Below are 15,146 nucleotides of genomic sequence, written 5' to 3'. Positions count from 1 at the left end.
GTCTGATAAGATATTTTATTTCTCATTTGCACATCTGTATAAACTGACTACAGTAAAGGTTGGGTTTACTTTAAGATCTGCGCGTTCCAGGTCTCTCCCTTCTTTAACTATTGAAATCCTGTTTGTAGGTTATTTGCCCAATGGTATTCACGCAGTGGAAGCAATGCTGGCTACTGCAAGTATTGGTGCTATTTGGAGTTCAACTTCGCCTGACTTTGGAATTAACGTAAGTAATCTCAGAATTGCCCATTCCAGGGAAGTGATAATCATGAGCCTGCCTAGTGCAGATGGTGGTTAGATCTGGGATGTATCTGTTTAGAGTTCTTGACTGAAGAGGTACATGTTCCATTTGTTTACTACTTCTGCCATCTTGTGGCAAAACCCCAGAAAACTAGATTTCCTTCCAAACTTGAGAAAGGAAACTGTTTGTTTAGGCTGAGACTTTTCAAACTGCCATGGAATCCAGAAGCCCAATTTCCATTAATTTAAACACAAACTAGGTGTTCAAGTCCATGAGAAGGTTTTGAAAGTCGCAGCTTTCAATTGCTCATTTCCAAACCAAGCCTGCATTGGTAGTGTGCAATAGTTGATGCTGTCTGACTACTTGTTGCCACGTTACATGAATTGGTGCTTAATTCACTCCATAAAGGATAGATCACAAAAAGCACCATCTGTTAATACCGAGGTGGCACACTTAGATTCATAGATATTAAGGTCAGAAGGGACCATTATGATCATCTAGTTCGACCTCCTGCACAACGCAGGCCACAGAATCTCACCCACCCATTCCTGCGATAAACTTCTCACCTATGTCTGAGCTATTGAAGTCCTCAAATCGTGGCTTGAAGACTTCAAGGAGCAGAGAATCCTCCAGCAAGTGACCCGTGCCCCATGCTACAGAGGAAGGCGAAAAACCTCCAGGGCCTCTTCCAATCTGCCCTGGAGGAAAATTCCTTCCCGACCCCAAATATGGCGATCAGCTAAATCCTGAGCAAATGGGCAAGATTCACCAGCTAGATACCCAGGAAAGAATTTTCTGTCGTAACTCAGGTCCCACTCCATCTAACATCCCATCACAGGCCTTGTTGACAGAGGCCAAGGATTGAGTAAGCCATGGAAACTGACAGTCTTCCTGGTGTCAAGGTAGCCTTTCCGGAATATGGCTCCAGCACATCAACATTGTAAGAATATACTGTGGATGGTATGAGACCCCTTCCTGGCCTCATCTCTCAATCAATTTATGCCCTGAAACATGAAGATCATTAGCCCTTATGCTAGCTAGGATAGTTTACAACTGCAGAAGCTATTCCTATTCGTAGATTAATCCTCTTTTGAATTATACTGAGCTATTTGCCTACAATATTCACTGCTACAAGATAGTTTTGCAAGTCTTTATATGACAAAAGAAAAACCAGTATCTATTTTCTTCCAGTATTTTTTCTGGTTTTACTTTTATCCTGTTATCGTAGAATCCTTGAAGATTAGGGTTAGAAGAGACCTCTGGAGGTCATCTAGCCCAACCCCCTGTTCAAACCAGGACCAACCCCAACTAAATCATCCCAGCTAGGGCTTTGTCAAGCCGAGCCGTAAATCCTCTAAGGATGGAGATTCCACCACCTCCCTAGGTGCTTCACCACCCTCCTAGTGAAATAGTTTTTCATAATATCCAACCTAGATCTTCCCCACTGCAACTTGAGACCACTGCTCCTTGTTCTGTCATCTGCCACCACTGAGAGCAGCCTAGCTCCATCCTCTTTAGAACCCCCCTTCAGGTTGTTGAAGGCTTCTATCAAATCCCCCCCTCACTCTTCTCTTCCCAGAGGCTTCCTAATAATTAGCTGCAGGATGGGACCAAGATCCATGAATCCAAATGCCAAAAAAACCCACTGGCCCTCCTATTGGGAGAAAGAAGGAACACTTTTTGATAGATGGTCCTCCCCTACATCAGAGCTGCTCATCTTTCAGAGGGCTGACATTTGAGCATTAGTATTAAGGATTTTGGAGTTAAATAGCAAGACTGGAGTTCAAAGGCATGTACAGAACTTTAGTTTTAAACGATCAAGGATGTTGCATAGCGATCCCACGTCTAGAAGAAGCAACGAGAGAATGTAGCCAGGATTGCAATGGTCTTCATGTGCCTGCCAGACAGAAACTAGTGCCATCAAGCGTCATTGCCGAGGACAGAAGTCAGTCCAAGACTTCTCACACAAATCTCCTTTTGGGAGGTGCTCTGAAAGCTAACAAGCAGCCAGTTTCTAACCACAGCTGCCTTCACTTCTGTGCCACAGCAGAATTCTGTGGCTTTCTAGTGCTAAGTGCTATATCTTGTACGTGAGATAGTACACAGCGTGCACTCTGCCTCATGTTGGTAAATGGCTTGAAGATCTTTGGCTGGAAGGAGCTGGATGAATGTGAAGTATTACCTGGGTAGGATAACTAAGACACTCCCCTGTGTTGTGCTGGGCCCTTTCTCCCCTTATTTTGCACACCCGCTGCTTAGTTTCACTTTCTTTTTCCATCCAATTGAGGAATGTCTCTGCCAGTACACAACTTATTTGTGACCTCTCCAGGAGTTTGCAGTTAATACTTTGTCATTCTCTTGTGCTCTTCCTCTGACAAGCTTTAGAGGCCTTGTTGAATTAAGCCTCAGGACACCCCTTTGAGATTAGTATCAACCCCATTTTACCAGTGAGGAAACTGAGGCACAGAGATCAAGGGACTTGCCCAAGGTTGCACAGGAAGCCTGCTGCAGAGTCAGTGTTAGAACCCACATCTCCTGCTTCACTCTGGTGCTTTAACGCTGCCTTAATGAGCCCTGCAAATCGATGGATAACTGCATCCACGGATGCAGATACCTGCTGACCACTTTTGCGGATAGTGGATCAGATGCAGCTACAACTGTGCAGGGCTCTATTCACCGGCAGCGCCTGGCCAGCGGCATCCAGTTCAAGCAGCCCAGGGGGCGCAGAGCGCTTAGGGCCAGTGGCTGGGGCTCGGTAGCAGGTTGGAGTCAGGGCTGTCCAGTTCCTGCTTCCTGTCCAGCAGCTCAGGCCCCTCAGGCAGTTCTAGCAGCGCCAGCATCCCCACCATGGTCCAGCCCGGCAGCACTGGTTGCGTTTCCAGTCCTGGGCCTGGCCTGCCAGCTCCTGGGCAGCAGGACCAATCTGCAGCCATGGGGATTGGAACAGGCGGTGCCCCACCCCTCTGCCCCACTGTGGTGCAACACCTGCTGCTGCTGCTGTGTGCCCTGACTTGTGAGCCCCCGTCATAGATGTAGTTTCTAATCTAATTCATCTTTAGCCTGGGCTGCATCTCTGAATACCAGGCTGGCTTTCCAGTAACATAGATGGCACTTCTGATTTTGGCCTTTTGAATTTTGAGGCACAGAGCCATGTTGAGTCACTATGGATAAGCTTGTGTTTGCAACGGCCTATCACTTCATCACAAGACCTGACAGGTAATATAGTAGGTGAGGCTCTCGTGTATATAAAATCATATTGTAAGTATTCAGTTTTTGGGTGGAATCTATCTTTGCAGAATGAAACTGCTGCATAAAATGACATCAAAGTTCTCGCTTGGCACCTTTGAGCAAGTTGTGACCTACATTTTCTTATTCCCTTGAAGGCATAAACTGTATCTTATGGGATTGGAAACTCTCTAGCACATCATGAGCAGTACTAGATACAAACCACAATGGTAATACAGGAGTATTGAATCCCTGTTCATTCTTATAGGATTTTTAGATTGCAAGTGTTATGAAGCAGGGACTGTTACTTGTTATATTTGTATTGGAGAAATCAAAATGGGGACCAACCTGGTTAAGTGATTTAGATGTTACCTCAATATAAATGGTTAGTAATCATAGAATTGGAAGGGACCTCAAGAGGTCATATAGTCCAGTTTCCTGCTCTCATGGCAGGACTAAGTATTATCTAGACCATCCCTGATAGGTGTTTGTCCAACCTGCTCTCAAAAATCCCCAGTCATGAGATTCCACAACCTCCCTCGGCAGTTTATTCCAGTGCTTAACCACTGACAGGAAGGTTTTCCTGATTTCCAACCTAAACTGGCCTTGCTACAATTTAAGCCCATTGCTTCTTGTCCTATCCTCGGAGGTTAAGAACGATTTTTCTCCCTTCTCCTTGTAACAATCTTTTGTGTGCTTGAAAACTTATGTCCCCTCTGTCTTCTCTTTGCCAGACTAAACAAACCCAATTTTTTCTATCTTCCCTCATAGGTCGTGTTTTCTAGACCATGAAAAATTTTTGTTGTTCTTCTCTGGGCTTTCTCTAGTTTGTCCACATCTTTCCTGAAATGTGGCACCCAGAACTGGACACAATACTCCAGTTGAGGCGTTATCAGCACGGAGTAGAGCAGAAGAATTACTTCTCGTGTCTTGCTTACAATACTCCTGCTAATACATTCCAGAATGATGTTCGCTTTTTTGCGACGGCATAACACTGTTGACTCCTATTTTAGCTTGTGATCCACTATGACCCCCAGATTCCTTTCCACAGTACTCCTTCATAGGCAGTTATTTCTCGTTTTTTGTAGTGTGTAGCTGATCGTTCCTTCGTAAGTGGAGTACTTTGTATTTGTCTTTATTGAATTTCATCCTATTTACTTCAAACCATTTCTCCAGTTTGTCCAGATGATTTTGAATTTTAATCCTATCCTCCAAAGCACTTGCAACCCCTCCCAGCTTGGTATAGTCTGCAAACTTTATAAATGTACTCTCTCTATGCCATTATCTAAATCACTGAAGATATTGAACAGAACTGGACCCAGAATAGCCATCTGCAGAGCCTCAAAAGTATCAAACTGTCATAGTGCCCAATAGGGACTAGAGGGCACCATAATTCCATTTTCTTGCACAAAATATTTTTTTCAGCAATACAATGATTAAAAAAAAAACAAAAACTCTACACATTGTAATGACCATTTGTAGAACAGATATTTTCTGCTTAGTCTGAAAGTGACAGTGGAGTATTTTCTTTGCAGTGTGATTTGATCTTTCATCTGGGGAAGATTGTTCATTTTACTTGTTCTACAATGTACGAATGTGTTTCTCTCCATGCTGATGGGCTATTTTCAGTGCCCAGTTTTATTAAGTTTTTGTGATAGTTTTTTTTAACCAGGCTTAGCCTTGGGATATCTGTACCATCTGTCATAAATATAAAGGGAAGGGCAAACACCTATAAAATCCCTCCTGGCCAGAGGAAAAACCCTTTCACCTGTAAAGGGTTAAGAAGCTAGGATAACCTCGCTGGCACCTGGTCAAAATGACCAATGAGGAGACAAGATACTTTCAAAAGCTGGAGCGGGGGAGAAACAAAGGCTCTCTGTCTGGGTGATGCTTTTGCCGGGGACAGAACAGGAATGGAGTCTTAGAACTTAGTAAGTAATCTAGCTAGATATGCATTAGATTCTGATTCCTTTAAATGGCTGAGAAAATAAGGAGCTGTGCTGAATGGAATGTAGATTCCTGTTTTTGTGTCTTTTTGTAACTTAAGGTTTTGCCTAGAGGGATTCTGTGTTTTGAATCTGATTACCCTGTAAGGTGTTTACCATCCTGATTTTACAGAGGTAATTCTTTTTTCTTTTTCTTCTATTAAAATTCTTCTTTTAAGAATATGAATGCTTTTTCATTGTTCTTAAGATCCAAGGGTTTGGGTCTGTGGTCACCTATGCAAATTGGTGAGGATTTTTATCAAACCTTCCCCAGGAAAGGGGGTGTAAGGTTTGGGAGGATTTTTGGGGGCAAAGATGTTTTCCAACGGGCTCTTTCCAAGTTATATACCTGTTAGACATTTGGTGGTGGCAGTGATGAAGTCCAAGGGCAAAAGGTAAAATAGTTTGTACCTTGGGGAAGTTTTAACCTAAGCTGGTAAAAGTAAGCTTAGGAGGTTTTCATGCAGGTCCCCACATCTGTACCCTAGAGTTCAGAGGTGGGGAAGGAACCTTGACACCATCAATATCACTTATGCTCCTTCTGTTAGTCAAAGGCTGGGTTGGCTCAAATTCAAATCCAAGTCTGCGGCCTTTTGATAGTCAGAAGTAGCAATATCCATTTCCACCCAAAGGGTAGATCTTTCTCCTTCCGTGTGTTCATGTAACTCCATTAACACAATTAAAGCTTACACACCTATGTTTTGGGGTGGAACTGTGTGGTTCTGTAACTTGTAGCTTTCAACAATATTTCATATTTAAAGGTATGTTTGTTCTATGAAATTTTGGAGGTCATCTTGCATTGCTCAAACAATTTTTTTTAAAGGCCCTGCATGTTATAAATCTTCAGCAAACCTGGAAGATACCTGTTGCCACAGGCAAATAAACAGAGAACTAAGGGGGTTCCTTCCTGTGCGGAGCCCTTCCCCCTCCTTTCAACACCCTCCGTGGGCCTCCTGTTTGCCTCAGAGGTATATCCACAGGCAAAGGGGACGGTTTGGCCTGTGCATAAGTAGGTGGACAAAAAAAGCGTAAGTTCAGATCTTGCACTGAGAACTGTGTGGACAGGCAGCCCCTTGAAGTCAGGAGGCCACCTGCACAGTTCTGAGTGCAAGATCTGAGAATACAAGCCAATTCTAATGCATCTGGGCTTCCTTGAGATTTGATCCCTGCTGAGCTATCTGGTTGGATTGAAGTCCCAGTATTGCCAGTGAAGCAAGTTCCATCTATTTGTATCCTCCTTGCAGAGGAGGGCTTGCATCCTGTCGTGAATCCAGTCTAGCGGGTTCGCATGGCCCAGATAAGATCCCCCAACTTGTAATTGTCTGAGTCTTGGATTTCCTCTTCCCTTCCCCCAGCTCCTCCCTCACAGGACATTCCTGGTATTCGGTCAGTCTTCGTTTTTAAACTTTTTTTTTTTAAAGCCACTTGTTTAGATGCTATATTCAGCAGGGGGGGGCAGCAGTCTTTTGTGTGTGCATGCACGTGTTACTAGGACACTTGAGCACTTTCAAGAAAACACTGCAAACAAATCGATAAGATGGCAATCTGATTTGAGACTGTCCCCTACTTGGCCGCAAGCTCTTTGGAGAACTACTTTAATGTTGTAATGTAATTAAATCAGCGTGTCTGAGTGTGGGTCTTCTCAACAGTGAATGCTTTAGATAAGTTTCTTGAAAACCTGTGTCATGTCCCTGGAGTGAGACGAGATTTTTCAACTAACTCAGTATGTTGTTTCTGAGGCTAGGACGAGAATCGAAAGGCTTAAATTGCAGCAAGGGTGGTTTAGGTTGGACATTAGGAAAAACTTCCTAACTGTCAGGGTGGTGAAGCAGAGGAACAAATTGCATAGGGAGGTTGGAGGTTTCTAAGAGCAGGTTAGACAGATACCTGTCAGGGATGGTCTAATACTTAGGCCTGTCTTGAGGACAGGGGACTGGACTAGATGACCTCTCGAGGTCCCTTCCAGTCCTGCAGTTCTATGATTGAAGCTTGAATTTATTGAGTTTCACATTTTCTCTCCCCTTCTTCCTTCCACTTCCCTGAGAAACACACCTTGATGCTTTTCTGTGTACTGTAAACTGCTTTTCTTTAATTGATAGCCCAGAGCGCTGAGTGACTGCTACTAGGATAACTTGTGGAGTCAGACCAGAGTAGAATTTAAAGGAGACAAGGAAGTGCTTATTGTCCAAAGTGCAAGAGGAATGTCTGCAAAACCCAGGAGTAATATCTGAACTAAGGGGGAAACTCTCTCTCTGTTGTGGAGAGTTGGCATGAAGACCTCTGCACCACCAGAAGCCCTATGATGAGGCTGCGTGGACATTGGAGAGGTTATGGAGGACAGGGTCTCTGCACTCCTTCAGGAGGTTTCATACCAACCCTGATTAGGCCAGCATGGAGAACATACAGAGGGGGAAGAACTACAAGATGCCCGGTTATGATCTTGCTCACATTGGTCCTACACGAGAGTAACTCCATGGACTCACTCCTGTTCATACTGGCCTGAGAGAAGAGTCAGGTCAAGTTTATCCTCAACTGTGCAGATCCAATGGCTCAAAATCATCCTTCTGGCCTTGGAATTAATGAATCTGCATAGGGAGAGTTGCTGCTGATTTGCCACAAAGGATGAAATAGGCATACGTGGTCTGTAGTCATGCAGCCGTGCCTGCAGGTTGAGTGGGTGAAGTCTCTCTTTCCCAAGCAATTACTTTAACTTTATGCAGGAGGAGGAGGGGACTTCCAGTTCACTGCAGTGGTCTACTTAGATTTCTCCTTCAATTGGTCTGGTCCCAAAGGCTGGTTCTGTGTAGGAGACTTGTAAGCGGCTCATTATTTAGTACAATTTCCTAGTTGCTGTTACCACATTTACTGGGTGTATAAAAGTAATTTGTCTTCCTGGGAAAGTGATCTAAGGAAATTGCTCTAAGTGCAGTATATAAGAAGCCCACAGGAATTCCTAGAAAACTAGTTGTTGCATCTCATTTTGACTAATATGCAGAGGGCTAGGCAGGAAGTAAAAGGGAATGGAGGTGGCTGGCAGAGAATAAACATCCTAGTGAACTGAGCTGAGGTGAAATTTTTTGGTCAAATAGTTCATTTGTTGAAAAATGAAGCTTCAGGGTGACTGAAACTATTTGCTCTAATCTGGTAAATGTTTCCTTTTTAAAATTTGGTGGAAAGAAAAATTAGAAAGTTAAAACATTTCCAAATGTATAGCTACAAATTGTTTCATTTTGAAATTTAGCTTGGTCTGTTTGAGTTTTTAACTTTTTTTTTTTAAGAAATTAAAGAAAAAACTGGGGGGTGGGGTGAAGGAAGGGACCATTGTTTTGAACAAAAATATTTGTTTGACCCCAAATTAATCTTTTGGGTCAGTCACTAAATTGAAAAATCAGTTACTCTCTCAGCTCTACTGGTGAGGTCTCTGGCTTTGTAGTGTTTTGGGAGATTCTTTTCCTGTGGCCAACTCTTGTCAATTTTACAATGCTTAATATTTCAATTAACATAGCTAGAGAGGAAGATGCTGTCTGCGATTATGTTTTTATTAATAGGATTTGGTCCTTGCTGTTGATTACAAAAGCCCCATTTCAGGAATGTTTTAGCATGTGGTGTAAATCCACCAAGTGCCAAGAGGGCTTATCACTCAGATGTGAGTATAGTTCTGGTTCATTATTGAAAACAGAGGCCAGTTAACTGGAGAATAAGAGCTGAATGTTTAGTATTTGTGCCTTAGGGAGAAGAAGCTCGAAGAACTGAATTAGGCATTGCAAAAAAAAAAAAAAAAGTTAATCATGTTAATCAAGTTAGTGTTTCCTTTACTAACCTTCATTAGCAGAATAAATGGTTTCAAATTGATGTGGCCTTTCTATTGGATGCATTTTTATATATATAATATTTTAAATACTGAAATGTTTTTTGGTTTCTTAGACAAATACATTATTTTGCTGCAGTGGCTTCAGGCCTGATTTTTACAAAGATATTTAGATGCCTTATGATGCAGATAGGGGCCTGGTGCTAGGTAGGTACAAATCTCCCTTACAATCAATTGTCATAAAGTGCCTAACCCACGCTAGGCATATTTGCTCCTAGTTCCATCATTAGGCACCTAAATATTTTTGTAAATCTGACCCTACAACTAATAGTGTTACTATGGTATTCTGGGTAATCTGTCTAGGACACAGTAGTACTTTTTGGTATAGGCATTGGGATTATAAAACAGATTGGTGCTCTCACACTCACTGTTCCTTAAAATGTTGGGGGTGGATGGAGAAAACGGAAGTGATTGGTCTCTAACATTATCCCTGTACTCTGCCGTGCCTGTTCTCTTGACGTTTTGTGACATGGCTTGGATTTAGCAACCAGTGGCTTTTTCCCCTTTGCAGTGTTGTTTGTGATTGTATTTCTTGTCCTTTCCCTTTTCTCCACAGGGCGTACTGGACAGGTTTTCCCAAATTCAGCCCAAGCTGATCTTCTCTGTTGAGGCTGTCGTATACAATGGCAAAGAACATAACCACATGGAAAAACTGCATAATGTAGTAAAAGGTATTTCCCACAACTCTATGCGAGATAACATGGTATGAAGTGAAACTTCAAAGCTGTTTAAGTGATGAGGAAATCAAATCTTATTTAGGCAAAACTATTTAGCCTTTTGGATTTTTTTTTTCAAATTAAAACAGCAACTATAAGAGTCCGTATTTTCCGCTTGATGAGAATAATTCACATGGTGGGATTCCTGCAGGGTTAGAGGGAAAGGGCATATTGCTGAGCTGACTTCTCCCTCCCACCACTTCTTCCTGGCTCACTTACATGGGATTGGGCCTTTGAGTGGAGAAAGAAGCAGAGAGAGCCTGGAACATTTGAGGAAAAATGCTGTATGTGCTTATGCTGAACAGATGGAGGCAGTGTTTGCTAGTGAATATAGCGCTGGGCTTAGATTTGATTCTATTCCCATCTTGGCTACTCGCCTGCAGGTTGACCTTGGGAAAGTCACTTTACCTCTCTGTGCTTCAGGTTTCCCATCTGTAAAATGGGATAATGGTACTGGCTTTTTTTTAAAGCAAGTTGAGATCTCCTGATGAACAATGGTCTATAAGAGCTTGGTTTTGCTATTCATGTGGCCGAATTCAGCTCTCATGTATGCTCATAAAACCTGTGACGCACCAAGGTTGTGTGGATTTTTCTAATAGAAAAACTTGGCCCTTGGGACTGGTTCTAATCCTCCCATTGTTGATGTTACACTGTATTTACATCCAAGTTTCAATCGCTTGCTGCTGGTGCTGTTTGACGTTGTCAGTGACAAACAGAAAGATGGGAGTTGGGAAAAACTTGAATTGTTTCCATTACTTGTACATACATTACACAAACTAACCAAACAGAGAAGAGGCCTTTTGTTTATGTAACTGGAAATAAGTGAATAATGGTTTTTGTACTCCATTTTTTTTTCCCCTAGGACTCCCAGATTTAAGAAAAGTGGTGGTGATTCCATATGTTTCATCGCGAGAAGTGATAGATATTTCTAAAATACCAAACAGGTAATGGGACAAAATCAGCCTTTGGGCATGTGCTCTGTCTATCAGAACTAGAGATGGGATGGACGCGGAACCCTACACGGATTTTTCTCACTAGTGTGTTCCTGAATGTTGGGAAATGTTAGTATTTGCCTGTTAGTTTAGTTACAAACTTCATGTTAGGGGGCCCAACTTCATCTCATCTGGGAAGAACCTGTAAGGATCAGGCTCCTGTTACGTACAAGGATCCTCAGACATCCAGCAATACAAATCTCATGGAGAAAAGAATGGACACTTGACATAGCACAAGAAACTCTTCTCTTAGAGCTGTGGGATAATCTTGACCAGACACTGAAGAAACCATGTTTTTATAGCTTTTTTTCTTCAGTTGGTTAGCTTTTTAAGCTTCTCTCCATTTTAACTTTTCACGTGTTCTTCTGTATTTAGCACATAATTTAGGATCTGACCATGCAGCTCTTATGTGAGCAGTTTTATTGGATCAGAACTGTTCTCACTCTAATAAGTCAGTGGAATCATTGCTCTCACTTACACCTTTGTAAATCCAGGGAGTTTAGCCCAATGACTTTATTGGAATGATTCTTGAGGCTTTTGGGCTTTAGGATCAGGCTTGGAAGTTGACTTAGACTGATCAGTGTTTTTTTTAAACTTTCTAGTTCATTTCATTTTGTGTTGCATGCTCTAGTATAGTGATGGTGTGCTTAGGTTTCTAGCATTGCTTAAGGATGCTGCAGTACTCCAAAAGAAAACGTGTCTTGGCTTTACAAAATAAGGTTTTTTTTGTTTGTTTTTTTTAACTGTCCATTCAGCAGAATTTTTTCAGAAACTTGTGACAGAATAATGGGAAGGAATGGGAAGGTGGGGGCGGTGGAGCAAGAATACTTTTGTCAAACTAGTAAAAATGTTGTTTACTTCAGTAAACTTTTTGCTTATATTAGAGAAACCCCACTACTGATGAGCATGAAGCTAAACGAGCAATTGATCTGCTTTCTTTCATTACAACACTTCTCTCTCTCTCTCTCTTTCTTTCTCCCTCCCCCTCCCCCCCATTAGTATTGACCCAGCAAGAAATCTCTCCACAAAGAAAGATGGAATTCGGTTGCTTACAAAATGAATGTACTTTTCAGCTTGTCAATACTAGATTTATCACTGCTGTCTCAGTCTCGTTCCTTCCCCCAACATGCATTTGTAGTATCTTTTACTCAGTCATATTTCAAGTTTTGTCTAGGCAATAATTTATATAAAACAGGAGCATCCAGTAAAATTACATTATCCACTTAATTTAGCTTTATACAAAGCAACAAACTACCCTCATTAGCCTTCTGAATTTTGCTTTCCATTGCTATTGATTGTTGGGTCCTGCAGATAAACTTGAACATGAAAAGTGTGGTGAGACTTTTATAAAAGCAACAAAATGACAACTATTGAGTTTGATTTGGTGATTATCTTAAAGAAAATGTTGCTCTGTGAAATATCCTATTAGCACATTTCTATAAATGAGATCTGGTATAACGAGGAGAAGAAAGCATGCTCCAAAATCGAGCAGTAAACAATTTAAATAACAATTAGAGGTAGGTTGGCTGGTTTATTTACTGTTCAGGGTTAGGTTATTCAGATACCTTTTGATACTGCTAATGTTCCAAACTGTGCAGTAAGCGTCAGATTCTGTCACTCCAGAACAATTTCATTGTAATTGATACTACAAGCCAAAAGTACATTCACAGCTGAATCAAGGGCTGGCATAGCTTCCTTCTGACGGTCATAACAGCCATTCTGTCTGCACTGCAACCTGGACCCACATTATAACTGTTATAATTTAATATTTCCCTTGAGGGCCTGATCCTTTATTCCAAGCCAGGCCTCAAAGATTTTTCTCAGGCCTGAGTATCTATCTTAAGGCCTGTCTACACGGTGAGCTACTGTGTGGCAAGGCAGGGTTTGTTCTACAATGTCCCAGATTGCTGCACAGTAACATTCCATCTGGACTCAGCTACAGCACAGGGAGGTCATGGCTTAGTGTGCTACTTGAAAGTATGGTAGACTAATCTGCACTCTGCTGGTTGTATGATAGGGGCTATACAAGTACCTACCTGCTACCTCTGCCTCTCTGTATGGGGCTTTTAAGGCTGGCAACTGTTCATATGTGCAAATTTGTAGGCCTGTTCTTAAAATGTAGCCGTTAATGTCTTATTCTTAAACCTTTTGTTGACATTTCATTTTAAAGAAAATTCCCAAAGGCCTGAAAAGCCAAAAGAAGGGTTACATATACAGGCTGGATTATTTTAAGAGTGCTGTTGGGTCTGAAAATGATCGTATAGATGTCTGTGGTTGAGTAGCAGTTAGTTTTGTTTTTAAAGTTGAAGTAGTTTTAAGTAGTTGCTTTTCCCTCTCTTTTTTGTACAGTGTTTTTCTAGAAGATTTCCTGGCTACTGGGAAAGGAGACCAGGCCCCCCAGCTGGAGTTCGAACAGCTGCCCTTCAGTCATCCTCTCTTTATCATGTATTCATCTGGCACAACAGGAGCACCAAAATGCATGGTTCATTCAGCAGGGGTACGTCTTCCCTCCTAGGGCTGCAATGTCGCACTGTCTATTTATAATCATCAGAGCTCTTTTTTGGTTTTTTGGTGGGGAGGGGAGGGGAGAAGAGTGTATGTGGTGATGTAAGATACTGATCGTTCCCAAGGGGGGCCTGGTTGGCTCAGTGGATTTTGATAACTATGTGAAACCTTTCACCTTTCGGTCCATAGCTGAAAGAGATGGGTCAATAAGGACCAAAAGTCCTTACTATCTGGAGCTTGTTCTGGTTGTTCATGATACTTCCCAGTGGACAAGTATCTGTCACACAACCACAGTTGGCACAACTGATGTCCTTGCTGGGAGAGACGAACGACTGAATGAACCTTGACAACTGTGGTTGTCTCTGACATTCGCAGAGATGACATGGGGAAGTTTGCAACCCCCATGCTGGGCTTTTGTGACTAGAAGAATTCTGCCACTTGAGCTGTTAATCCAAAACCATCTCCATCAGTAAATTCACTTAAGGCTTGTCTACATTTAAAACACTCCAGCAGCATAGCAGAATTTTTCTGTTGACCTAGTGCTGTCTACTCTGGGGAGTTAGGTCAACTTAACTCACTGCGCAGTGGTGTGGATTTGCCACACCCCTGAGTGGTGATGTTAAATCAACCTGATATTCTGGTGTAGACCAGACCTTTTTGTGACAGTTGGGTAGCTGTTGGTAACTGCTCTGGGTTCAGAATGTTAGGATAAGCACTTGTGAAGACAGGTTAGTGAGCAGAGAAGGTAGTGAAAGGTGTGTGATAAATACAGTTGACCAGCTAGATTAAAATACATGAGGTAGAGAAGACAAAGGGAAGGGGGTTTTCCCCTCTTCAAAGTTCTGTTTATCACCAGATAATTTACACAGCTGCTTAGCTTGCCCTTGAATCCTACCCTTCCTCTTCTTCTGCCTCATCCTCCCAACTTGGTTGGAGCCACACAGTGGTGCTGATACAGCTGAAGTTTAGTTTCAATAATCAAAAATACAAGAGGAGATGAAATGACAGCAAAAGTGTATTAAATAACGTTGATCACAGTGGATTTAAAATAGCTTGATTATCCCCTGGATCTTTTTACAGGAAACGTTTTTTCCTTGTAATCTTAACTTCATATACCCTACTGTGTGCAATGTGGTAAACGCGTATGTTTCCTCTGCAAGTCTGTTGTGGTGTATATTTAAATGATAGCCATAAATAATTTAAAGGAAGACAAACCTTTAAAATATATTATCCTGCAGGCAGAAGTAAGGGTAGGTGGGTGTGTGTGTGTGTTTAAATATATGTAACTTTTTTTTGTTTCAGAAGCAAAGCTCTAGTGTATTAATGGTCTAAAGAGAAACATGTGGAGGTTGTTGTAGGGTTTTTTGTTTTAGTTCTCTAACAAATGATTCAGCAACTTTGTTTTTATTTTCGTTTTATTTTTTAATTCCTAAATCATAGAAACATAGTCCCCAATTCTAATCTCCCTTTACACTGATTTCACACCTTGGCAGTTACGCCTGATTTACACCCATGTAAGCAAATGGAGAATTGGGTTCTTCAGCTAGAATCCAAGACACAAAGGGGTAGATTCTCTTTCTCTCCCCCCCCCCCCCCAAAAAAAAACAAAAACAA

At 41.9% G+C, this 15,146-nt stretch overlaps 1 protein-coding gene across 1 annotated transcript in view; it reads left to right on the top strand.

Annotated features, from left to right (window-relative positions):
• Positions 1-15,146, top strand: part of AACS (acetoacetyl-CoA synthetase) — a 59,903-nt gene that overhangs the window by 21,887 nt on the left and 22,870 nt on the right. Inside the window, exons 5-8 of the mRNA XM_077834844.1 lie at positions 129-226; positions 9,876-9,990; positions 10,898-10,979; positions 13,377-13,524. Of these exons, the coding sequence (XP_077690970.1) occupies positions 129-226; positions 9,876-9,990; positions 10,898-10,979; positions 13,377-13,524 (443 nt within the window). The remainder of the gene's footprint in view (positions 1-128; positions 227-9,875; positions 9,991-10,897; positions 10,980-13,376; positions 13,525-15,146) is intronic.

The sequence above is a fragment of the Eretmochelys imbricata genome, chromosome 15, assembly GCF_965152235.1.
Source record: "Eretmochelys imbricata isolate rEreImb1 chromosome 15, rEreImb1.hap1, whole genome shotgun sequence".
Taxonomy (NCBI): Eukaryota; Metazoa; Chordata; order Testudines; family Cheloniidae; genus Eretmochelys; species Eretmochelys imbricata.
This window is presented reverse-complemented; position numbering and strand designations above follow the sequence as displayed.